We start from the raw sequence: 24,835 nt of genomic DNA, 5'->3' as shown, positions 1-24,835 counted from the left end.
AAAGATAAATAAGATTTCAGTATGCTTGTTTTCGGCATAGTCATTATCATTTTGTGCAATTTTCAAAAAGTAAAATTTCAAAATCATTTTAATGTCTGAGTTTATATTTTTTATCGATGAATTTTCTTATGGTATATTGTAAGACACTTCAGAAACCATAAAAAATAACCATATTAAAATTCTACGTCGTTTTCATGGAAAACTGAAGAGTGGCACTTTTGCCCCGGGTGGTCGTCTTGCCCTTTGTTCCCCTACATGAAGAATCATATTATTACATACATGGATACATCCTACTATCGCTACAGAGGCTTACGTGGTCCTACGTCACCTATGCGGTCGTGTCTTGTGCACAACCTCTCCGATTTTTCAACTGCTAGATAGAATTAACAAAAGGGCGAATGTCGCAAACGTAAACAAAACGAGTGAGAGTTATTTTTTGCTGGACCAGCATAGGAAAATCAACCCTCACTCGGTTTGTTTACGCTTGCGACATTCGCCCTTTTGTTAATTCTATCTTCAACTAAAGTACTCAAGAGTATCGAAGAACGTCAACAAGTAGATGCAATTTATTTCGATTTCTCAAAGGCTTTTGACAAGGTGCCTTATAAACTAGCAATCGAAAAAATGAAACGCATAACCGTTTCCGGGATTGGATTACCAATTGGATATCGTCATACTTGACCGATCGTAGTGTATTCGTTAAAATACATGTAACAAAACGGCGCTGTTTCGATATTTCTATAAAAGTGCCTCAAGGCAGTATATTGGGACCATTAATTTTTGTACTGTTTGTAAATGACATTTGTGATTGCTTGGAATCGTGGAAAAGTTACTGTTCGCAGATGGTCTCAAGATATTTCGGACAGTCAAATCGTCGCTTGATTTCAATGATTTGCAGCGGGACGTGGCCACTATTCAAAACTGGTGTGATATTAACGGTATGGCGGTGAATACATCGAAATGCAGGGCTTTTCTTACCGACCCCTTGGGTTTCCCCGGCTTCGGTAGCAGTACCAATCTTTGGATTTTCCATTTGTCTGGAAATTCGTTTTGAAGCGTCTCTCTGAACTAATCAGGATATGCTTGAGGATAGTCGTTGTCAGTGCCTCGTTCGGATTCCCGTCAGGATCGGGCACTCTCTTCGTTTTTTTAGACCCCTGTACGAAGATTATCGTAAATAACTCTTAACAAATTCGGAACCATAAATAAAGCCTAATCTAGCGCGCAAAACTTTATCGCTTATATTGTCAATTGCAAGGAAAATTATACCACCCAAAGTGCGATATCGCTCATAAAAGTGCTATTTTGCATTAAATCGTTTCGGTATCTTCGGCGCACTTTTTCGTTATCTTCCTAGCAATAAGTGCGCCGAAGAGACCGAAACGATTTAAGCTAAAATAGCACTTTTATGGGCGATTGCGCACTTTGGATGGTACAATTTTTCTTGCAATTGACAATAATGATAGTAGCTGACAAACATACGATTTTCAGCACAAAGTTGTATAGCTGTATAAAGCTGGTCGGGCTTAATCGGATTTTGTCGTATAGAAATGCCTATATAAGTGTATCACTTGAAATTATTCCTCAGAGCGCGCGGAATAAGCGGGTCGAATACGATTTTGTTGGATACATATCGGTACAAGATTCTCATTTGTAATCTTAAAATACATATGAAACTGCTAGTTGGGTGTCAGCCGCAATTTGCGACCGGAGTGAGGGTGCCATTCACTTGACCATACGGGGTCGTAGGCCACATCCCTGAATCCAATTTCGGAAAAAACCCTTCCACAATGGCTTGCAGCTGCGGAGTAGATTACAGAGACTATAGGCTTTGAATCCGCATCACGGTATAGCTCCTGAAAACAGGATTTCTTACTGCGCCTAACCTCTTTGTTGAGCGCCAACCTGGCTACTCTAAATTCAGCCCCACGCGCTTTGACATTCGCATTGGTCCGAGCCCTCTGTGCCAGAGCTCATTTCGTTTGACTGAATCGTATGCCGCCTTAAAGTCCACAAACTCCCCGAACTTGTCTAGTAACTAACCGACGCAGGGTAAACATCTGGATCCGAAGGATTCCACTAACGGTCTCAATCTACAGAAAAGAGGATACGGGAAAGCACCTTATAGGCCGAATTGACCAATGCCTCGATAGTTTTTACACTCGAGTCGATGTCCTTTATGCATATGCTATGATAAGGCGTCACCCTACCAGCTACTCTTCTGAAATAATCAACTTCCCAAATTCCCGCAATGGCAAAGCAAAAAAAAAGTCCACGTTTCTTATTTGGCCCTTTCCGTCTGGGCAGGTACAGGTTCTTTTGGACTTCGCAGCCAACTGTTAGTGCTTAGGACAATTGCTGGACTAGTTTTCTACTACGGTTCTATTGACTTTTACAGTCTCTCCTCCCAATCCCAATCCCCCAGACGTGTTCCGTGCATGACCTTTTCCAAATTTTGCTTGCAAACATGGGTAAAGTGTTTCTATTATTTGCTTGCGGTATGCAAGCAAGCTGTAGAATGAAAAGGGAACAAGGGAAAGGGAAATCAATTGAGGGGGAAGCAACGAGACCATCAAAGGTAATGAAAGATTCGGTTGAGCATTTTCAACCACTCGCTAGAGTAACGTAAAGATGTTTATTTATTGTTGAAATATGTTGTTGCTTATCGTTATAAAAGGTTATCTATCCATGATTGTCCCTTCAGTAGGGAGCAGATATATAACTATATGCGTGCGATCAAATATGGTCAAAAACTGTTGTAGTCATTGTGATATTTTGCGATCTCGTGTCATTTAGGTAGTGCATTTTCATCATTTCCTGTCTAGTACGGTTTGCCTGTTGCAATTTTTTCTGCCACAATCCGGTTGAAAAATCTTCGGCATTTGCTTACGTAATTACTATTATACATTTTTGCTTGTAATACATACAGTTATAGAACCTAACAAACGTAATAAAATCATCTGATGATACCAATATAGGGGGCAAAAGCTTTGTTCACAGTACCTTGCACAAGTCACTCAACTCGAGTGCAAGCGCGAGTCTATTTCTTCCAACTCCTCTCTCCGACTCCGACTGCTGGCAGTAGACGAACGCGATGTGGCTTCGTCCCTCGGCGAGTTTCCCACGCAGAGATGGTTAAACACCTACCTTTAGCGCTTCGTTCCACTAATTTCGTGACAGTTAGTTAGCTAGCTTTAAGTTCTAATCCTGTTCTGTTCTTTCTGCTCTTTTTACTTTGACGGCAAACAAGCAAACTTCCCGGTTATAATCTCTTCAATGATTTATTTCTTCCGTTTTCTTTTTTTTGCGTCTTATCTAAAGTCCAATTATGAACGATTTTTCACAACCTGAACTAAAAATGATGATAAAATGCAACTACTAAAAGGTTTCACTTGCACAAAATATCACAGACCGAATTCCTTGATTTCAGTTATCGATAAACATTGTTCAAAGATTAGCGTATATATATAGAAATAGTTGGTTGGTAGTCGAAGTGTGTGTTTATTTCAATGCGCACTTCTCCGATTTGGGTGAGTAAAAACTACTAAATTCAAACTATTATATCCTCTACGTTCTCATCATCAAAAAGGTAGGTGTAATTTCATCAATTTTTGCTTGCATGAAAAAAAAATCATTGCGATTGATTGACTAATAAATATATGCAGGCCCTATTCAACGTTTCAATAAGTTTTAAAATCCGAAAGTAAGTTAATCCTTCAAACCTTTTGGGATTAACTCTTTAGAAAACAAAGAAAAACAATTGATTAGGTAGTTCAAAAACAAATTAAATGACCTTCACTTTGCAAGATGAGAGAATTTAGCTATTGCAATTAGTTCTAGACATCTATTTGAAAAAACTTGCAATTTTAATTTTGTTTCCATATTGAATACCTGCTTTGTGTGTCTTCAGGTTACACAATTCAAGCATCATCTGCGGGTGCTTCAGATGGAGCAGCTTCTTGCGGTTCAGCGACTTGAGTCGGTGCCGGTGCCGGTTCCGGGTTCGGTTGTTCCACTGGTGGCTCTGGGTTACTAAATACAGCTGGAGCTGGAGCAGCAGATTCCGCTTCCCGTGCCTGGGGTGGCGGTGATGGCGAGTACAGCTGAGGTGCGGCCTGATGCTGCTGTTCCTGAACTGGCGATGGTTGTCGCCATTCTCGTTCTGGTTCAGGTTCTTGCCTCGGTGGGCTAGGATTTCTGACAATGTCACGGCTTTCATCGAACAGCGGAGTTCCTCCGCGCTTTCTTGGTGGCTCCGGGTCCTGATGGGGTTGTTCTTGTGATCTTTCCTCAGCTTGCGATGGAGCTGGGACGTCGCCAGCACCTTGTTGCTCGCTTACGTTTTGTCTTTCGTTTTGATCTGGTTCGAACTGCTGTGAGCCCTGATGTTGTGGGGAATGAGACTGTTTGTCCTCATGCTGTTGCTGTTCACGATGTTGTGATTCATTGCCGCGTGACGACTGCTGTGGCTTTGGATGGTGGACTGGAATCGGAACCATATCCGCCTCAGTATCCCATGAATCATCGATGTCGTCCCACTTCTTTCCAGTATTGCCTCCTCCTCTACCACCGCGGTCACGACCACCACCACCGCCACCGGATTGCTGCTGTGGCTGATCCCAGTTCTGTTGTGGTTGTTCGTCCTGATGATCACCGCCACCGCCGCCGCCATCGCGACCGCCACCACCGCGACGATTTTGGTTTCTTTGATCACGGCGTCCAAAACGACCACCTCCTTGTCTATCGTTATTATCGCCACCGCCGTTGTTACCGTCGTTATTATCTCTCCAATTACCACGTCCTCCACGATTACCACCACCACGGCCTCCTCCATCATTCCAATTATTCGAGCGACGATTATTGAAATCACCTCCACCACCACCTTGACCACCTCCACGGTCAAAGAATTGCTGTTGCTGGTCGTCATCATCACATCCTTGCTGTTGGTCATTGTTAGGGAACAAATTCATATTCAGCAGCTCCATAATATTCATTGGTTGCATGTCGCCTTCTTTGTAAAACGGAAAATTGTAAAAATAGAAGTGAAAAACAAACAAATAATAATATAAGTTAGGTTTTTCTATACCAACAAGTTCTAGCATTGAAAACAAAAACTACACCAACTAACCTGGACCACCACCACCGCCACCTCGTCGGTTCTGCATGAATCCTGGACCACCACGGTTGTTGAACCGGCCGCCACCACGCTGGTTATTATTGTTGTTATTATTGAACCGCCCACCCTGCTGGAAATTACCACGACGTCCGAAGTCTTCTCCTCCGCCGCGGTTAAAATCTGATAATTGAAGTGAAAAACACAATCAGTTTCAAGCTCAACATAAAAAAGCCAGAATTTTCCTCTCACCATCACCACCATCATTATTATTCATGTTTCGTCCACCTCTGAAATTCCTTCCGCCACCACCACCGCCTCCACCGCCGAACGGCGGTTGACCTCCGCTTGCTTCCCCGGCGCTTCTTTCCGCCAATTCACGCAATCGCTCCGACAGAGGCCTATCATCGCGTGCGCCACCATCCCCACCAGGACCACCAGGACCTCCGGGACCCCCTGGGCCACCGGGACCGCCTTGCGGTGGACCACCTCGGTTACGCTCATTATTACCCCAACGACTGGAACGTTCGGCACGTTCATTCCCATCACTACGGGGCTCACTGGAATCGCCACGGGATTCATTCCCATCGCGGAAGTTTCTTCTACCACGTCCTCCACCACCACCACCACCTCCTCCGTCACGATCATTGCTAAAGTCACGCCGATCTCCACCACGTCCTCCACGGTCCCGTTCACGATCCCGATCGCCACGATCACGATCTCGCTCTCGCTCGCGGTCACGACTACCGCGACGATCAAACTCTTCACGATTACGCCCCCCGCCAGCCTGCTGCTGGCGGTGCCTATTCTGTTCCCGATCATCATCATTTCCTCCACCGAACGGAATCCCTCCGACGGCAGCTGCAGCAGCAGCTACTGCTGCGGCTGCTGCTGCTGGATTCGGCGGCAACAATGGCGGCGGGGGCTGATTAAAGAATGGCAAATTAGCCGGTGGCATACCGGCCGGATGCGGATGCATCGGTGGCGGTATGTTGGGACCCGGTCCGTGATTGGGGGTTTCGTCTTCCATTTCGATGTCCATCTCGTCACCGCCGGTAGCCATACCTCCGCCGATGTGTGCCGGAGGAGGAGGCGGTAGCACGCCGAAGCCGGCCCCCATGGGCAGCGGAGGCGGATTGTTCATACCGCCGGCGGCGGCACCCATCAGCAGGTTCGGCGGTGGAACGTTCATTCCGAGACCCGGTACGAGCGGAAGACCCATCATCGGTAATCTAGACAAATGGAAGGAAAGGATTTGGTTGAAGCATCGTTTAAAATTTCTGAACACTTGGAGTGATCGAAGGATTATTTGAAATTCCGGCGTGCCCCGGATGTGGCACACTGGGGCACGTGCCCCACCTTTTCTGTAAAATTTAATGTAAAGCAAAATAATTTCTACGATGAATGAATTGTGTAATTTCCAGTTTAGATTCAACCTAATTTAAACTTATTTTCAAGTTCAAATTCAATTCTAATTTCATACCTAATTTCAAGACAGATTTCAAATCCTATTTTAAGCCTAGTTGGACTTCAACAATTCAAAATACATACAATTTTAAGTGCAATTTAAATCCAATTTCAATTTCTACTTCAAGTTCACTAATTTGTAGCCTAATTTCAACGTCCACTTTCATGCATAATTTCAAGTGCAATTTTTATCGCACTGACCGATTTGAAAACAAACTATCTTCTCGGTGGTATAAACAAAGAGCAATTAAACAAAAGTAATATCGTCGCATGGGAAGTGTGTGATGCATATACGGAACGGGGAATTAAAGAATTGGGAGGATAAACCAAAATTAGTTATCAGACTACCTAATGTGACGGGCGGCAGTAGTTAAGTGAGTAAAACCTTCGGGTACCAACCGAAGGAGCGTGGATGCGAGAGCCCCAGCTTCCTCCCTTTCCAAAATATTTTTCTTATTTGTCAATTTTTAATCTTTAAATGGTAAAATTTTCATGATTACATGAAGTTTTGACTGAATAGCTCGGTTTTCCTGAATAATCAAAAACTCATATCTCATAAACCAAACAACATAGAGCTACACGGCTGATGAAAATGTAAGTAAATTCTCTTAGTACATCCACAGATGGATTACCGATGGATCCACAGGTAGTCCGTCTGTAGCACCAGTCAGTAATGGCGTGGATGCAGATCCCACCGCTGTCACCATAATGTATAGGGCAACGCAGGGCTCCTACTACTTACACGGCTGGACTTGCCGAGAACGACTGTTTTATTTTTACGTTTTCAAATATCGTGTGGCCCTTTTCAGTAGCAGCGCGGTGGCTCGCTACGGTAAACAAAACACTGTCGCGCTGCATTTGCAAAATAATAGCCGCGACGCGACTGTGAAAGGTTTGCTGATTGGAACCAAAATGATAAACACGGTCAATTCTGTGCGAACTACGTAAAAGACTACCGGTCAATATATTCCGGCACAAAAATCCGGTTTCAGAGTATGTAATAGGACCAGGGTGGCCACTCAATTTCAAATTCCCGGTTTTTTGCCGACTTTTTCCCGGTTTATGTATGATTTTACCGACCGAAAATTTCATCAACTAGTCGGAGTATTTTAAAATTGTTTGATCGTTTGAGAATCCGTTTTGAGTTCTTGATAAAGATACCTAATTGATCAATTTAAATAAAGCTTATATCGTTTAGAAATGGGGCAATTCATTTTGGCGATAGCGGTGCTCTTAGTCGAATATGCAAGTTTTTGACTGCGTTATGTTGCTTGTAAACAGTTCTGTTTGGTTTATATTTTTTTGTAGTCTAAAACTAATGTGGTTCCGAAATATTTATCATGCAAGAGGAGAAAATAAAAATGATTGACACAATCAACTCCAAAATCCATCAGCGTCAACTTGGGAGAAGGCAAAGCTGCTGGATTATCCCAAAGGTTTAGTGGCGTGAGTTATCAAAAACTTCTTAACAAAATATGTTAGAAAATTCTCATGACTACCCGCAAAGTGCAAACCAAACGTCGGTGTGAAACCCTTGATCGTCAAATGCGGGTAAAGCTCATTCGGTAAGTCAAGGCTAATCCCAATATCTCAGACTGATTTGGAGAAAAAACTGAATGTTGGCTGCTATCCTATGCGGCGAACTTGGACGGCTACAGGTGTTACCGAGCAAATGGCCAGAATTCGAGCATGTAAGTTGTACAACCAGGTGCTGACGAAGCGCGATGGATCATGGAAGTGAAACTTATTCGAAAGTCGATTATAACTAATTATCGTGGGTCAAGTTCTTTGAGGCTCCTACTCGCGGGATGGTTCCAAGTGGATGCAGGTTTGTTTTTGCGGATAAGTTCGTGAAAAAATGTATGATTTGGTTAGGGATAGGGACCAGTTCCTGTGGCAAGAAAACCTACCTAGAAAACCAAAGGGAGTGCCTCTACAAACAGATTCTACCTTTCACCTTATTATAGTCCAATTACGTTTTAACAAGATCTGTACAGCTTGCCGCCATTGTAACAAGGACATACTACAATGATACAACCATTGGCGGAAGTGGCGCTCATTTCTAGAAGGGTCACCCTAGTCAAATTAATGCACATTAAAGCATCGGATCTTATAAAAGCGATGCAAATAAAAATTGCACTCAAGTTTTTATTACTCATACTTCTCTAACTAAAGTTTATTTTTAAGTTGAAAAAACTGAATCGTTATTTTGTTGGAGGCGCTAAATCTCTCTTGGAAAGCTTAGTCCCCCTCCTAGTTCCACCAAGGGAAACAACGACAATGAAATCCAGTTCATCCCAAAAGAGCTGAATCTACCAAATCCACCATGTGATCCCCATTTCCATCCAAGAGATGTATTGGGCGATAATGAAGCGGAAGCTGAAGATGAAGGGAGCATTGGGAGATGATAAACATTGGCCAGAAATAGAATTGATGGAATCGGCTGACCAAGACCATGACTGAAGAAGGTGTGCGTTAGCTGATGAGCGGTATCAACAGTAAAGTGAGAGAATTCCTTCGAATGTTAATTAATAGTTCGTTTCAGTTTTTCATTAAATATGTTGTGTATATGATGTATTGCGTATGTATGTTGCCGCTATTCGCATAACAGTTGCATCTCCAGAGAAACTGGGAACGTTATACGAATAACGGCAGTATATGCACGGAATACATCGTATACGCAAAATAGCAAGCGCTGCGTGAATACCCCTAATGTTAATTCTTTTGTATTTGTATTGTTTCGATTGAAAGAACGGTTTAAAATATATACGCGACCGAATGTGTCCGTTTCGAAATAACCTTAGATTTACGACTATATCCTTATTTTCAACGTTTCCGTTAACACTCTAGCGGCTGTATGTTTTAATAAGTTTGACGAAATAAAATAAATATAGCTTTCGGTTCTGAAGTCTAGGAGCCACATACGAAATTTGTTTTGAAATTGATATGTTCAAGAGTTATCATTTTTTAGAAACAAGAATTCAGGTAAATTGCGAAAAAATTGTTCCGCGAATTTTTCCTTTTGTACTTTTGAAGAAAAGGGTCATCTAGAGCAAAATGATTGATCTTAATTTTTTTCTATGAGTGATTTATATCTGGGTAGAGCGTTAGATATGAAAAACGAGAGAATTAAGGCTATCTGTTTTCTGACACTGCTATGGATAAATATTTTTGCATGAAAATCAAAACTTGAGCTTCTCTTGAGATAAATTTCATGAAAAAATAGTCATTAGCTTGATCGCATTGTTTTTGCCATGTTGCCCGTTAAAAGGTTAATAAGTGGCGTGTCCAGGATCAGATACACTGGGGTGGAACACGTACCATTAACTCCAATTTAAGTCCAAATGGTTTATAACAAATCGTCCAATGTTCATTACGTGGGACAAGATAGAACTAGATTGTTCCCTCGATAGGATTATTTTAATTAAGAGTCTATAGCACAATTTTATTTCACTGTCAGTTTGCTTCTCGCATTATCCAATATTTGATTAAATTTTCCCCTTGTTATTGCCCGTTTCAAATGTCAAGATGCGTTATGTCAAACAGATGGAATCTTAACAAAATGCGTATTAGAAATTCATGGTTTATGGATTATATTTTATTTTAAGATTGTAGAAAATATGTTAAAACCATTAAATTCACCACTTTTACTGTCTGAAATCATTTTTGAATCAAAATTGCAAAAGTTTGAAGTCTTGAGCATAAATTCAGAGAAGAGTTGTTTATAATAATGCCTCACAAGTCTCCATAGGATTTTGGAATATTTTATTTTCCGCTCGGTGAACGACCAGTGAAGGTGCCATTTGCTAGTTTGGTATTGGCCAGCCGAACTAACACACTTCGGTCAATTGAACTGTTAATCGGACCAAGAGGATAGTGGAGGACTCGGGTTCAAATCACATTCCCGTAGAAGTCACGAATGAACTGAGCTGAAGTCAAATTGAAGTGGCGAGATAAAAAAACCCGAAAGACGCCCTGAAGATTTTGATTGAAAAAATGCAACTATTGAAAAAAACTTATTGGGCGGGTAGTTCCCGGTTTATTTGTGAAATTCCCGGCTTTTTCCCGGTTTTTTTTCCGACTGAGTGGCCACCTGTTGGCTAACTGTTTTAATTATTAACTAGTGCTAACATGACCATACGAGTAAAATGAAAGGCTTGAATGAAAGGCAAAATTAGAGTATCATATATACTAAAAGACTAAGAGCGTATATATTAAACAACAAAACGTAATACAGATTTTAGTAGTAGAAATTGTATTAAAGTTTGTCTTTTTTTTAAGTCTTGTAACGAATCTTGATACGGGAAGCTTAATAATGAAGTGTAATGGAAAAAATTGTATTGACACAAGGCAACGCTTTATAATGAAGTGTATCTACTGTTTAGTAAACGGATATTACCGCGGTGGTTCTTTATATTAGCGACGCTAACTGCTGCTCACACCCTTCTTCTGATCGCAACCAACTCTGTAAAGGGGGGAGGGGGGAGATGCATCGCCCCAATCCCGCACATCCTGTTTTAGCATACTCTGAATCTGGATTTGTCTCGGAAGATATTGACCGGTAGTCCTTTACTCCTTTACTACTCAGAAGGTAAGGCCACAGATTAGTTGCAAATGTGAAAATAAAAGAGTCGTGTGGCTGACTAAGAGAGAAAGATGCACATTCTTTTGCCGGAGTTAGTTTCCCGTAGATTAAACGAGCAAGACCCTAGGGACCCTGCGTGGTTCTACACGTTTCCTGCTGTACTTCAGAAAAAGATGCAAAAAAAGACAGTAGCAGAATCGTAAAAGAGCACGAACAATCGGAAAAAAGCACACGTGATTTGTCTGAACTGAACTGAACTGAACTGAACTCAACTGAAAAAAATGAACTAGAAAAAAATGATAAACGCGTGGGAAAAAGTACTAAAACTGGCATAAAAAAAGTGATAAAACAGGCTGGAAACAGAGGGAGAGGGGTTTCACAAAAAAGTGAAGTAAACGGGAAAAGTAAACAGAGGAAAAACGAAGAAACATAACAAAAAAAAAGATGAACCGAAGGGGAAAGAAGGAAAATAAGAAAAAAGGAAAAACCAAAACAATGAGAAAGAAAATGAGGATAAACAGAATGGATAAACATGAACAGAAAAAGAGGAAAAATGGGACAGAAAAAGAAAAAATAAAAGACAAAATAGAAAAAAGAAAAACAACATGACAGAAAAAGTGGAAAAGGAGGACATAATATGAGGAGAAACGAAACAAACCAAAAACGAGATAGGATGAGTTAAAATGCGAGAAAAGAAAAAAAATTGGGACCGAAAAAAACTTGATGACCAAATAACTAAAAACAAGACAGGAAAAGAGGAAAAACGAACTTAAAAGCGAGAAAAACAGAAAAAAGCGAGACATGAAAATCTCTGTTTTTCATTCATCAGGACTCAGGAAAAGCGCACAAAGCGAGACAGGAAAAGAAGGAAAAGAGGAAAAACTAGCCAAGAAAGGATGGTACAGAAAACAAGTGAAACTAAAATGGAAAAGATAAATAGCGGAAGAAAAAAGGAAAGCCGACCAAGGAAACGAGGAAAACGGTAAAAAGAAGCCAAACGGGATACACAAAGAGAAAGTTACGACAGAAAAAGAAGGAAAGAAAAACAGGAAAAATGGATTAGAGTAAAAGGTAAAACAAATCTCGGGGGTATATCTCAATTTGGACCAAATGAAGTGGAACTGTGTAACCCATCGTTTTATGGCTTGCATGATGCGGGAAACTCAAAATTGCCATTTGGAATGGTTCCAAGGTCAAAATATCGCAGGCGCTCAGTTTCAAACAACCAAATTACAAAGTTGTTTACATATTTCCTACTGGATTTTGTGATAGACTTTACATATTTATACTATTTTACACTTCAGGTAAGGGTATGAAATGGGGAAGGCAACTAGCAAAAGCGCCCAACATAGCTCTAGCCATCCCAAGCCCCTACCTAGCGCCTCCACGTGGCCATACATGGAAATACTTCAATTTGTATAATTGAGTAGCCAAGGTAGGAGGTGTGGGGTCGTGCGGTTTTCAGTTCCTAACCTTACAAATGTAGTTTTAGGCAACCATTAAACCACACGACATTATTTTCAAGTGTTATATGATTTGAACTAATATTTTTTGGTAAACTAATCTACTTTCAGAGAGCGAAATAAGGCGCTATATCTTTGGCCAATTGTAACCTGTAGCCACTTGATTCCTTGGAATTCTCTCTGCGGTACATGCTGCGCAGTTGGCCTGGTCGTTGACAAGAAAAATAATTTGATTCAAGTAATCGTCATTTTCCAGGATGCCTCCAAGAATTGGTTGCGTTAGTGTGAGATTAGATTAGATTGAATTAGATATTACTGTTTTACACTTCAGGTAATATTTCGTCACAAAATGCAGACCATTTTTTGCATTTTAGAGACATTCTTTTCGCTATTTTTTAACATTTTTTCCATCATTCATCACAACTTTGCACTGTTGAAAATATAGATGAAATGACAAAAACTGACAGATTATCTCACACACACACACACACACACACACACACACACACACACACACACACACACACACACACACACACACACACACACACACACACACATCACATTGATGTTTTATCTCTCTTGTAGTGGTATATTTATAATGCTAACTTCTGAAATTCAGCAGTAAACAGGTTTTGAAAACGTGGTATGCAATTTCATACGCTAGGGCAGAATGAGTTAAAAACGACAAAAGAGGAAAACCGTAGAGAAAAGAAAAAAGGGAACTAAAACAGAATATTCGTGACAGAAAAAACGGAAAATGGGGCTTTAAAATAGGAAAAAACAGAACAGACGAAGGATAAAAGAAAAAAAAATGTGAAAAATATAATGGAAAACAAAACTGAAAATAAGAATAATGGGCAGGATACGAAAAAATGAACAATGAAACAGGAAATACGGGATAGAAGAAAGGAAAAATTAAAGCAAAACACGAGAAACTAAAGGAAGTCAAAGCAAAACCCAAGGAAACGGCACAGACAAGAAGAGCAAACGAAACAAAAGTTACAAAATAGGATTGAAAAAGAAGGAAAACAAAACAGAAAAGAGATCAATTCTAATTTCCAGTATAACTTCGTAACTAATTTCGTGTTCATGTTCGGATTAAACTTCTAATTCAAGCAGGGCTATATGAAAAAAGTCTTTGTTTCTCTTCCGTTATAGGGATTTTCAGAAACCAGACCGATGCATAATTGGCTACGTGACAGAAAAATGGAGCTGACAAGGAGGGAGCCAACAGAGAGGACGGGGAACGTGAGTATGAATATGTGTTCCACCATTCATTCCCAGAATTTAAATGAAAGGAAGCTAATCCAATTTTATTCTACTATGTATATTTATTCTTGACAGAGTCGTATTTCCCCTACAACTTGCAGGTTTCCTCAGTGTCTGTTTTCGAACTCGAAATACGTATCTGTCAAGAATAAATATGCATAGTAGTATTAAATCGGTTTAGTTTTCTTTTATTTAAATTCCAGGTTTCGTATTCTACTAAGATGCTCCAAAAACTTCAATCAATAATAGATTCGCCATTCTACGATTACTCAATTTTTCCGTGCCAAAACATTCTTCTCGTCGGATGCTTCACCTTTTGTATATGTTTGGGCACGCTAGTGTCTATATATAAAAGAGAATTTCCCTTATTCTGTGTTCCAACGGCTAGGTTACTTGAAAGTGAGTGCTATTCTTCATTCCGCCAGCAAAATCAAACAAGCAAAATCGTTCGAAACAAGTCGAAATTTGTTGGAATACAGAATAAGGCTGAATGGTCTGTCTGTCGTAAACTAATACACACCTCGGAACACCACCCATCGGGAACGGTGCCGGTATGCCGGGCGGCATACCCATAATCGGAGCAGCAGGAGGCGGTTGACTGGTATCGACGCCGTACAAAGGATTCACGATACTCGCCGGCGGAGTATCGACGTCTTTTTGCTTACTATCGCTAGCCAGCTTGTCTTTCATCCACTGAGGCATGGTGTCTTCATCGAACATGCCACCCTCTTCCAAACTCTCCAGGTCGGTATTGGGATTCAGTTTGTTCCACGGAATGTAACTGACACCTGTAGGGAAACGAAAATCAATCAGTGAGCTACCGCGCTTGTCGCCATCAGAAGACGCCAAACCAACCTAAATCGATGTCCCAGTAATCTTTCCACTCTTTGCTCTTGACACCTTTACCGGTAGCCCAGGAAATGGTTATCGCACGACCATGCATCTTGTGACTTTTCAAGCTCTGCATGCTTTTGTGCGCATCCTGGCGACGGTTCATTACAATGAACGCACATCCACGCGGTGGGATCAAATCAATGCTAACGATATCGCCATATTTTCCAAACGTATCGGATAGCTCCTCCTGTTGCACCAGCTTGGAAAGGTGGCCAACCCACAGCGTTGTACTGCACACTGATACGGCAATAATGCAATTAAATCATCATTCGCCGAAGAAACAAACAAGAAAACAGATGGAAAGCACACATTAATTCCGTTGTTCTCTCTCGATTCGCGCAGAAACACGTTGCAAAGCGCAAATCTAACAAAAGCACTACTCTTTTCTTTCAAATCCAAACCGCTCCTCAATCTTTCAGCCGTGCTAAGGCTTCCAGAAAGAATCGCGCGCATTCTTTATCGCTGATTCGCTGATATCTTACCACTGAGATGTTCCCTCTTAATTTCCGGCAGTCCGCGCTTCTTGCGTTCTCGTTCCCGCTCCTTGTCACGTTCCTTGTCCTTCTGGCTTGCCCGGTCCCGGTCACGAGACGAGCCTCGTCCTCCACGGCCACGTCCCCGCGAATGCGACCGACTGCGAGAGCGCGATCTGGAACGGGTCCGCCGGCGGCCTCCCCGGTCTCGGTCGCGCCGGTCCCTGGGCGAGCGGGATCGGCTCTTCCGGCGGCGCGATGGGGCGCTGGACTTCTGGTACTGATCCGGAACCGTGCTGCGGGGTGACGAACTGCGCGTATCGCTGATTACCTAAAGATTGAAAGAAAGAAAGAAAAAAAAAGCAGACGGAAGAAACGATTCGAACCGCGCGTGTTTGAAGCGCACAATTCGAAACAGAAAAGAGTTAACATTAACATTATCAGATATTGACCGAAAAGAGTAGTAGTTTTTGTTCTTCTGCTTGTTGAAGACGAACGAACGAACGGACGGAATTGCTTGCAACGTGTTTCTTTAGGGCGCGTTTGTAAAACTATTTCCAATGGCGTAACGAATTATGTTTGCGTGCGTTGGAGAACCATGAATCCGAATTGTCAGCAAAAGTGAGTGGGAAAAAGTTTGACTTACCGGTGTTGAAGAACACAACTTACAACTCGTAAGCCGTTCTTTGGAAGCGCAAGCGAACTCTCTCGATGAATTGCAAATGATTTAGTGTACTTACTTAGGTTTGCAATCTGGAGTTTGGTTTGAGACTTGGACAGAACATCCATTCAATTTTATAATTGGTCTTTTTTTTGGTATGTGTATAGTAATGTTTGTCAAGTCACTACAATCAATGCTTCAAGAATGTTGATTCTACAGCTCACTAGAGAATGAGTATCTTCAAACAATATCTTCCAATATCCTCTTTTTTCATGTTCGTGAAGCCCAATAAAATGTTTAACAATAGAAGGCCCATCACATCCCATCAGAACATCGAATGATAGAATCTATAGCTATCAGGCGAATTCAATAAAGCTTTACAAATTAGTGGCAACTGTATTGTCACCAGCAAAACATTTCTTCTCTACTCTAACAATATCGTTGTAATAATTTGAGAATCACACTTGCAGAAACGAATGGCGATTTTTAAAGATCAAAAGCAAATTTTGTTTGGTTAGAAACTATGAATGTTTTCGGGCTTAACGGGAGTTATTTTTCCAAGTGTTTGAACTGCTTTTTAACATGTGAGTTTTATGTTTCATTGAAGTTTGTATATAATCCAATCATTGCCTGTTTAACTAATTCAACTCTAAAAAATGTTCAAAAGTTAAAAATGTATTTTATTTGACATCCTTGTGAAGAGGATTTATCGATACTGTTTCCGGTGTGGACTAAAACTCGATGAATTTATGTGGCAGTTGTATCAAATTGTGGCAAAATCAAGTTAAAAGATGGGTTGGTAGGTAAGATATGTTTAAAAAAACAAAAATACTAATATATGAAATATAAATGAAATGTCACATGGATTCGTACACTAGGCCAAGATTTCGAGAATAACATTAAATTTAACGGAGTTCATGAATAATCCCTATAATAAGTTACACAATGTTTATAGCATCTAGGTCAATCCAACATTCCGTCTGCGACTAAATTGGTCCCTCAAAAGTCGTAAAAATTTCCACCGAAGAAATTTTTTTAGGCCAATGTTATAACTTGTACATTAAGTAGCAAACGGAGCGGCTCGTATCTTTACGAATATGCAATCTAGAATATCTAGAAAAACTCCAGAACCCTTTCCTCTTTCCTTCGATGACATCAAAGCGGTACTTATTAAAATGGACCTACTAAAACTGGCTACTTGTATGCACCGACTAATTGTTGAAATTTAGGATAGGGAACAACTACCGGAGGAGTGGAAAGATGGGGTTATCTGCCTGATCTACAAGAAGGGCGACAAGTTGGATTGTGAGAACTTTCGAACGATTACCGTTTTCAATGCGGTATACAAAGTGCTATCCCAAATCATCTTCCGCCGTCAATCACCAATATCGAGCAGATTTATGCAAATTTATCAAGATGGCTTCGATGAAGGACGTGTGGTTTACAACAGATAAAATATTTACACTGTGGCAGATCCTCTAAAAGGGTTCTTACGCACTATTTGTTCGTTAACTTCAAAGCCGCACATGATACCATCGACCGAAACGAGCTATGGAAAATCATAGATGAGAACAGCTTTCCGCTTCATCGGAAATCATCAAATTGATTTATTCTGCGATGGATGGTATACAGTGCTGTGTTCGAATTTCAGGTGGATTGTCGAGTTCATTCGAATCACACAGAGGGCTTCGTCGTACTGTTTCGAGCAGTCGTCTCCAATCAACTCGATTTTGGGCCACTCGTAGCCAATTTTCCAGTCGTCGTCTCAGAAGTCGTAAATCGCTTTCGATCTGGTCGAGCCATCGTTGAGCCCTCCAGTTCCTGGTGCCGGTGGGGTAGTTGAAAAGAACTGTTTTCGTCGCACTGTTGTCCGGCCCACCATTGCCTACCAACTTTCGCCAGATATACAATGGGAATCTCTCCAAGCAGTGCCTGTCGCTCATGATTCATACACCTGCGCCACTCTCCGCTTTCTATTTGTACTCTGCCAAATATCGTTCGCAGTACCTTTCGCTCGAACACGGCAAGGACGCATATGACCTCCGAGAGTAGTACAACGGTTTCAAGTCCATAAGGCACCGCCGGTCTAATGAGGGTTTTGTACATTGTACCGTATACGGCGACGTATGCTTCCTAATTTTAGTGTTTTGCGAACGCCAAGGCAGGCCAATTTGCTGATTAAATACACTGCAGCATCTCCTTACAAGTGTTGTTGCCCACGGTCACCAGCGATTCCAAATACACGAACTTATCTACCACTTCTAGTTCGCCGCTGTCAACGGTTACCGTCCGAGGGTAGCACGCGTTTGTGCCTCTAAGAGTCCGTTTTCAGTCTGGCATAGAATACGAATACGGTCTCGACCGACTGTATCGTATGCTGCTTTGAAATCAATTAAAAGCGATGCGTGGGCACGTTGTACCTACTCCCGACATTTCTGCAAGTTCTGTTGGATGTTAAAAATCTGGTCCGTAGCTGCGCGATCCCCCATGAAGCCCGCCTGGTAATTCCCTAAGAAACCCTGTGCTATCGATGACAGCCGGCGTAACAGGATCTGGGAGAGTACCTTGTAGGCGGCGTATACCAACGTTATGCAGCGCTTTTTGTATGTGGGACAAACCACCCCTTCCGTCCATTCCTTCGAAAGCATTTTCTCTTCCCAAATCTCGATAATAACCCAGGATAAAGCCGTTAACAGCATTTCTCTACCGGTAGACGGCCCTTACCAGCAGCTTTGTTGGTCTTCCGAAACCCGATTTCTCGTTTGACCTCTTGGAGATCATGTTCTGGAACATTACTATCTTCCATGGGCACTCCTAGATTAACTTCCGTTTCGCCTCCTTCTGCATCTACTCCATTGAGATGCTCATCGAAGAACTGCTTCTCCCTTCTAATGTATTGAACATTTCGTACTACTTAATAAGCTACTTATTAGTCCATACTTGCCGGATCGGCACAACAAAACGTTATGAGCTATTCCTGCATAGTCCAGTCGAGTGGTATATTCTGTCCACCTGCGCTGTTTTCGAGTCTCAGTTTCTATTGGACGCTGGAAGCAGTGGATTTCCGAATTGTTGTAATTTGTGCACCATATCTCGTAGGTCACTCTTCTTAGCATTCCTGATCCATGCCACCGTCTGACGTTATCTGGTTGCCAGGATATTGAAGGACTTAAAGGTTTCCAGCTCCACAAGCTATTGTGTCGCAAAGCATAAAGCAAAATAAAGTCATGGTGCAAAATTCGACATTCGGAGCTTGGCTCCTGTTTGTTTTTATTCGAAAGGCTTCGCGCCCACTGGCAGAGTACAAGACAATTGCGGGACTAGGACTGCTACCATCCTACTCGACTTGCTTGTTAGATAGACCAGTGTCGTGCCTGGAGGCCGACTTGGAAGCCAGCTGTTGTCGCCCTACTGTGAACTCAAAGGGAATATAAGTATTCACTCACAGCGTCTCGACCTTTGTGACATTGACTATGAGACCTACTGTCGTCATATTATTGATAATCAATTACAAATTATAAATATCAGATCGGGTTTGGACTAGCTTATCTTGCACCTTCGGCATTATACGCTTTCAGTTTATACTCCACCAAAGATCTTCCGCAGGACCTTCCGCACGAACACGCCAATATGTATGTACTCCATAACCAGCATCATAATTTCAGGTTCATTAAGAACTACGGCTTTAATCAGGGTTCTTTATCAAAACGTATTACGATGGGGGCAAAGTGAGCTCGATTGCCTACTCTAGAATGCGTCGTTGAATTTCTTTTCTCGTGCTTTTAGGCGTGGTCACTAGTGATTTCGAATTCACGAACTCATTTACCACTCCTAGTTCTTTTTAAAGTATACCAGGGCTTGAAAAGGGATCGCAAGTTGAATGTGACTGCCGTGAATGCGAACTTTCCGCATTCAAACTCCGCTTTTTGAACGATCATTTGACTGTTTTTTGAATCCAGTCAATCTGCCGCTTGCGCTGCTGCCGTCTTACAATTCATGCGGCATCTCAGCAAAATCAAACAGTCGATCTCCCGTTTTGCTTTGCGTTTTGAGAATATAAACTGCAAACTGACTGGAAGCATACGGTGACGTATTTGTTCGTTTTTCTTTTTGTCTCCAAATCGGCTGCTCACAGTAATAGTTTGTCACCCGGACGTCGGTCCGACGCAAGCAAAATATTCGTTTGTCTTGGACGGAGTCCAACCGACTTCTTCCATGCACATGTAGTGGTTGTTTTTTTTTTGTAGTATTGAATCATACGATTGTGCGGTTGCTTTTCGTTAGGTGGTGACTGCCAGTCATTTGACTGTTTTGCAGTCATTCGCTGCTCCAAACGGTAAAGGCAACTTGATCGAAACGAAAATGTTAAAAAGCTTAAGAACGCCTTCGTTCTACTGCGTGCAATCGCCGTTTGACTGATCAAACTGCCAGTTGTGTTATGCATAGCGTTCGTATTCCACCACTAAACGGACGGTGTGAACTTGAATGCGCGTTAGCGTGACTGCGGTAGAAAAAAAGGATCGGTCGAAGTCCTCAGAACCTATTCGGGCGCTAACATTGATTCGTATCACACCCTAGTGATGGTAAGGATACGTCAAAAACTATCTGTTGTGAACAACCGGAGGTCGCCGAAAACTACGCGTTATCTCACGAAACCGCGCTGCCGGAAGAGGGGGAGCTGGATGAAGCCCCTCTTGAGGACTGTTGGAATGCCGTGAAAATAGCCCTTAACAGCGTAGCGGAGAACGTCCTAGGCCGTGTGGCACCGAATCGACGTAACGAATGGTTTGACGAGGAATGCCAGCAGATTTTGGCTGAGAAGAACGCAGCGCGGGTACAAATGCTGCGTTAAGCTACCCGTCAGAATGTGGAGCGATACAAAAAGAAGCGGAGGCAGCAAACCCGACTCTTCAAGGAGAAAAAACAGAGAAATGTGCAAAGATAAAGATGGAGGTATCTTGACTGACGAACGTGCGGTGATCGAAAAGTGGAAGCAGCACTACGATGAACAGCTGAATGGCATGCAGGCGGAAGACCATAATAGCGGAGGAAGCGACCGCATTGGTGTAGCAAGCAACAAAGATATGCCACCCCCAACGATAAAGGAAGTTAAAGAAGCCATCTAGCGGAAAAGGATGGCAATGGAGCGGAACTTATTAAAATGGGCCCGAACAAATTGGCCGGCTGTGTGCATCAACTGATTGTCAAGATTTGGGATACGGAACGACTACCGGAGGAGTGGAAAGACGGGGTTATTTGCCCTATCTACAAGAAAGGTGATAAACTGAATTGTGAGAACTACCGAGCCATCACTATCCTGAATGCCGCCTACAAAGTGCTGTCCCAAGTCCTCTTTCATCGACTATCGCCAATAGCCAATAGATTTGTGGGAAGTTACCAGGCCGGCTTAATGGAGGGTCGGTCTACAACGGACCAAATCTTCATCCTGCGGCAGATCCTCCAGAAGTGCCGCGAATTCCGAGTCCCCACGCACCACCTGTCCATCGATTTCAAAGCCGCAAATGATAGGGTAAACCGACCAGAGCTATGCAAAATTCTGTACGAAAACTGCTTTCCGGGTAAACTCATTAGACTTATCATGGCTACGAAGGATGGGTTCCAGTGCTGTGTGAAAGCTCGTATGGATTGTCAAACCCATTCGAATCACGCAGGAAAGTTCAACAAGGAAATGGTCTTTCCTGCCCGTTATCCAATATTACGTTTGATGGTGTTATAAGACGAGCGGTGAATGAAATGCGGGCACGATTTTCAATAATGACTGTATTTATCTGCTTTGTCAACGACGTGGATGCTGTTGGCAGAACATTTAAAGCGGTGGAAGATCATCAGTACACCAGACTAAGACGCTCTGCTTGGGTTGAAGATAAATACGTCTAAAATAAAAAATATGCTGACAGGCAAGACGAAGCGCGACAGGGTCAGCTTAGGCAGTACCGTGGTAATCGACGGGGATGTGTTTGAGGTAGTCAACGAGTTCGTATACCTTGACTCAGAGGATAACAGAGAACAACAATGCCAGATCTATTAAATTTGGAATTTGTAATGTCAAAAAAATCGATTTATGTTTACCGTATCCTGGACGATTCAGGTTGTCCAGAAGACTTCGTGTAGTTCCTAATGTGTCGAACATTCCGTACAATTTAATGAGTTAGACACAGTAAAAAGTTATGACCTATCCCTCATAGTCCAGTCGTATATCCTGTTCACCTGCGCTTCCGAGACTCTGTTTCTATCGGACGCTGGTGACATCGACAGTGGATTGTTGAACACCCGGAGTGTGCATAACAATCGCAATTCAACGGGCGGCGGCGTTTTAATAGTAATTCACCGTAAACTCAAGACCTCTGTCTTGGAACACAACGATTGGCTACCTGTCGAGCCAGTTTGGGTGATGATAAAATTATCCGATCGCTCTTTATACCTGTGAGTCATCTATTTCCCACCGGTTTGGGTAAACGACGCCATTTTTCTTAAGGCTCATATGGCACCGGTTTCCGAGATCCTGATGTTTGTACTGCTACTGTGCAGCAAATTAACAAAATTTCCAATGAAAACGCACGCTGCTTGGATCTTGGCTTTGCTAGTGTTGGCGCCTGCTCCACTCGTTAAGGATGGTCTATTATGATTTCAACTGTGCCGATTTTGACGCGATTCAAAGCCTTTTTAACAGTATCGATTGGGATGCAGCCTTCGATGAGAATGATGTAAATAACGTCGGCTTGATCTTTTCGCACATTTTAAATTATATTATTAACCGCCATGTGCCATAAAAAACGATACGCGTAAAGCCGCATCTGCCTTGGATAAACACTACATTACATTGCCTTAAGTGCCCAACGGAAAGACGACGGTCTACCAATAGTCATGTTTTTTGGAGATGACATTGCTACAAATTGGGATATAGTTTGCCCACTGTTCTCGCGGGAATTCTCCAGTGTTTTTGTAGATGAGAAGCTGTCTGAAGTATCAACAGAAGTATCTACTGCACTAAGCAGCGTCCCCAATCTCTGCGATACTCTTACTAACCTGACCATTGGCCATTGATTCTATCATTTTAAAGAAATGTATTAACGCCTTGGTATTTCCGTCTATTTAGCTCATCGATTAGCTCAGGTATATTTCCTTCTACTTGGAAATGGTAACAAGGATGCGTTATGAATGTGGCATTATTGAAACTGTTTGCGCTCGTTGGGATTGTTCCAATATCCTAATTCATCCAACGGTACATCGCCGATGATAAGCAATACGGATTCATGCCCAGGCGCTCTATATCTACCAATCTACTAACACTCACTTCCTACGTAATGGAGTGCTTTTACGACCGTTCTCAGACAGACGTCTTCTACACGGACCTCTCCGCCGCTTTTGATAAGCTAAATCATCAAAGCGCCGTCGCAAAACTGGACAACCTCGGTATTGAAGGACAGCTTCTCCTGTGGTTTATAGCGTATCGGTCGAATCGTCTCCTTAATGTATTTATCGACGTACTTTCGTCAGCTTTTACAGCTTTTCCCGGAATTCGACAAGCTAGCCATCTCGGACCGTTGTTTTTTTTTATTTATTTTAATGATGTTAACTAACATAGTACTTTTAACGCCTCGCGTTCGCCAACGTCAAAACTTAAGTCAAAACTGTTCTCAAAAGTCAATGATTCACTGGACACTCTCGCACTTCAGGAGTAGCTGTTGATATCCGCTGGATGGTGCAATTGTTTAAACTCCGAGAAATGCGAAGTAATTACGTTCTCGAGAAAGCTGAATTCGATAATGTTTGAATGCCGACTATCAAGTGTACTTCTGCGTCGTGTAAATTCCATCAAAGATCTTGGGATACTGCTCGACTCCAAATTCGTTTTGTTCGTTTGTTCGTTTTATTCGTTCAACAGGCTTGCAGTAGCGTGGAACTCATTGTGCGTATCTGTAAAAACTTCAACAATATTTATTGCTTGAAATGGCTCTTCTGTGCGTTGTTTCAGTCCAATCTTAAATACCCCGCACCCGTATAAAGCCCGTATTACCGTGGAACGATCCGCCTTCGACTAAAAAGCTGCAAACAGCGCTGCTGATTATTCAACCTGGACACCCTGCAAATACGTCGGAACATAGCCAGAGCTGACTTCACATCAAATATTTGGACGTCCTGGATCGACTGCCCTTAGATCCTAGAAAGACTCGACATCTTGGCTCGGCCTCGCCTGACAATTCCTTCCTGCATATAACGCATCGGAGAACTAGTTACAGCACCTTCAGTACTGTACAACGCTACATAAATCGTTCCGTGCCCTATTTTATCACTCACGCCAGCCGCAACGTGCCGAAAACTTGCTTTAGGATACTAGCTAGTAGTTTTTAGGTATTCAGTAAGCTGTTGGAGCGCTATTGTGGATTCAGACGGATTATTGGTGTTGACTTCCAGCGACCTGGTTTTTGTGACATTGGTTATGAGAACCGCTGCCCTTGACCCGTCGAAGAGAATATCAAGCTTACTCTGCATATCAGATCAACGTTGAAAAAGCAAGAACACATTAGCATCGGCGACGGCTTATCTTACGCCTTACTACTTGCCAGATGTTTCGGTGGTTATGTCGTCATCATCGGGGCTTTGTATCGTCTCCCTCCTCTGCTTTGATCCACTATTTTTGGTTTTCAATGCATTCATTGTTATCCCCATCCACCTAACTTCCGCTTCCAGATCAATTAACTCCGCTATCGTAAAATTGACGGCTATAACATCAAAGTCATCTGCGAAGCCTAGAAATTGGTAAGCAAAGCAAAGCAAAGTCTTGACGCTATATTCCAAAGGAATTTGGTCTTCTGGTTTTCTGTTCTAAGGACTTCACAGCGAAGCACAATTACGGGGATGGCGAAAAACTATAGTGGCAGGAAC

The 24,835-nt window shown here is 42.3% G+C and overlaps 1 protein-coding gene across 2 annotated transcripts in view; it reads right to left on the bottom strand.

Moving 5' to 3' along the window:
* Window positions 1–2,624: 2,624 nt before the first annotated feature.
* The window catches only part of LOC128744478 (SR-related and CTD-associated factor 4), a 35,370-nt gene continuing 13,159 nt past the window's right edge, over window positions 2,625–24,835 (bottom strand). For both annotated transcript variants that reach the window (XM_053841522.1, XM_053841523.1), the window contains exons 7-12: window positions 15,277–15,598; window positions 14,756–15,031; window positions 14,421–14,688; window positions 5,366–6,345; window positions 5,129–5,296; window positions 2,625–5,011 (exon numbers count right to left, since the gene is read on the bottom strand). In XM_053841522.1, the coding sequence (XP_053697497.1) occupies window positions 3,921–5,011; window positions 5,129–5,296; window positions 5,366–6,345; window positions 14,421–14,688; window positions 14,756–15,031; window positions 15,277–15,598 (3,105 nt within the window). In that variant the 3' untranslated portion in view covers window positions 2,625–3,920. The remainder of the gene's footprint in view (window positions 5,012–5,128; window positions 5,297–5,365; window positions 6,346–14,420; window positions 14,689–14,755; window positions 15,032–15,276; window positions 15,599–24,835) is intronic.

Source organism: Sabethes cyaneus, chromosome 3 (assembly GCF_943734655.1).
Source record: "Sabethes cyaneus chromosome 3, idSabCyanKW18_F2, whole genome shotgun sequence".
NCBI classification, from domain to species: domain Eukaryota; kingdom Metazoa; phylum Arthropoda; class Insecta; order Diptera; family Culicidae; genus Sabethes; species Sabethes cyaneus.
This window is presented reverse-complemented; position numbering and strand designations above follow the sequence as displayed.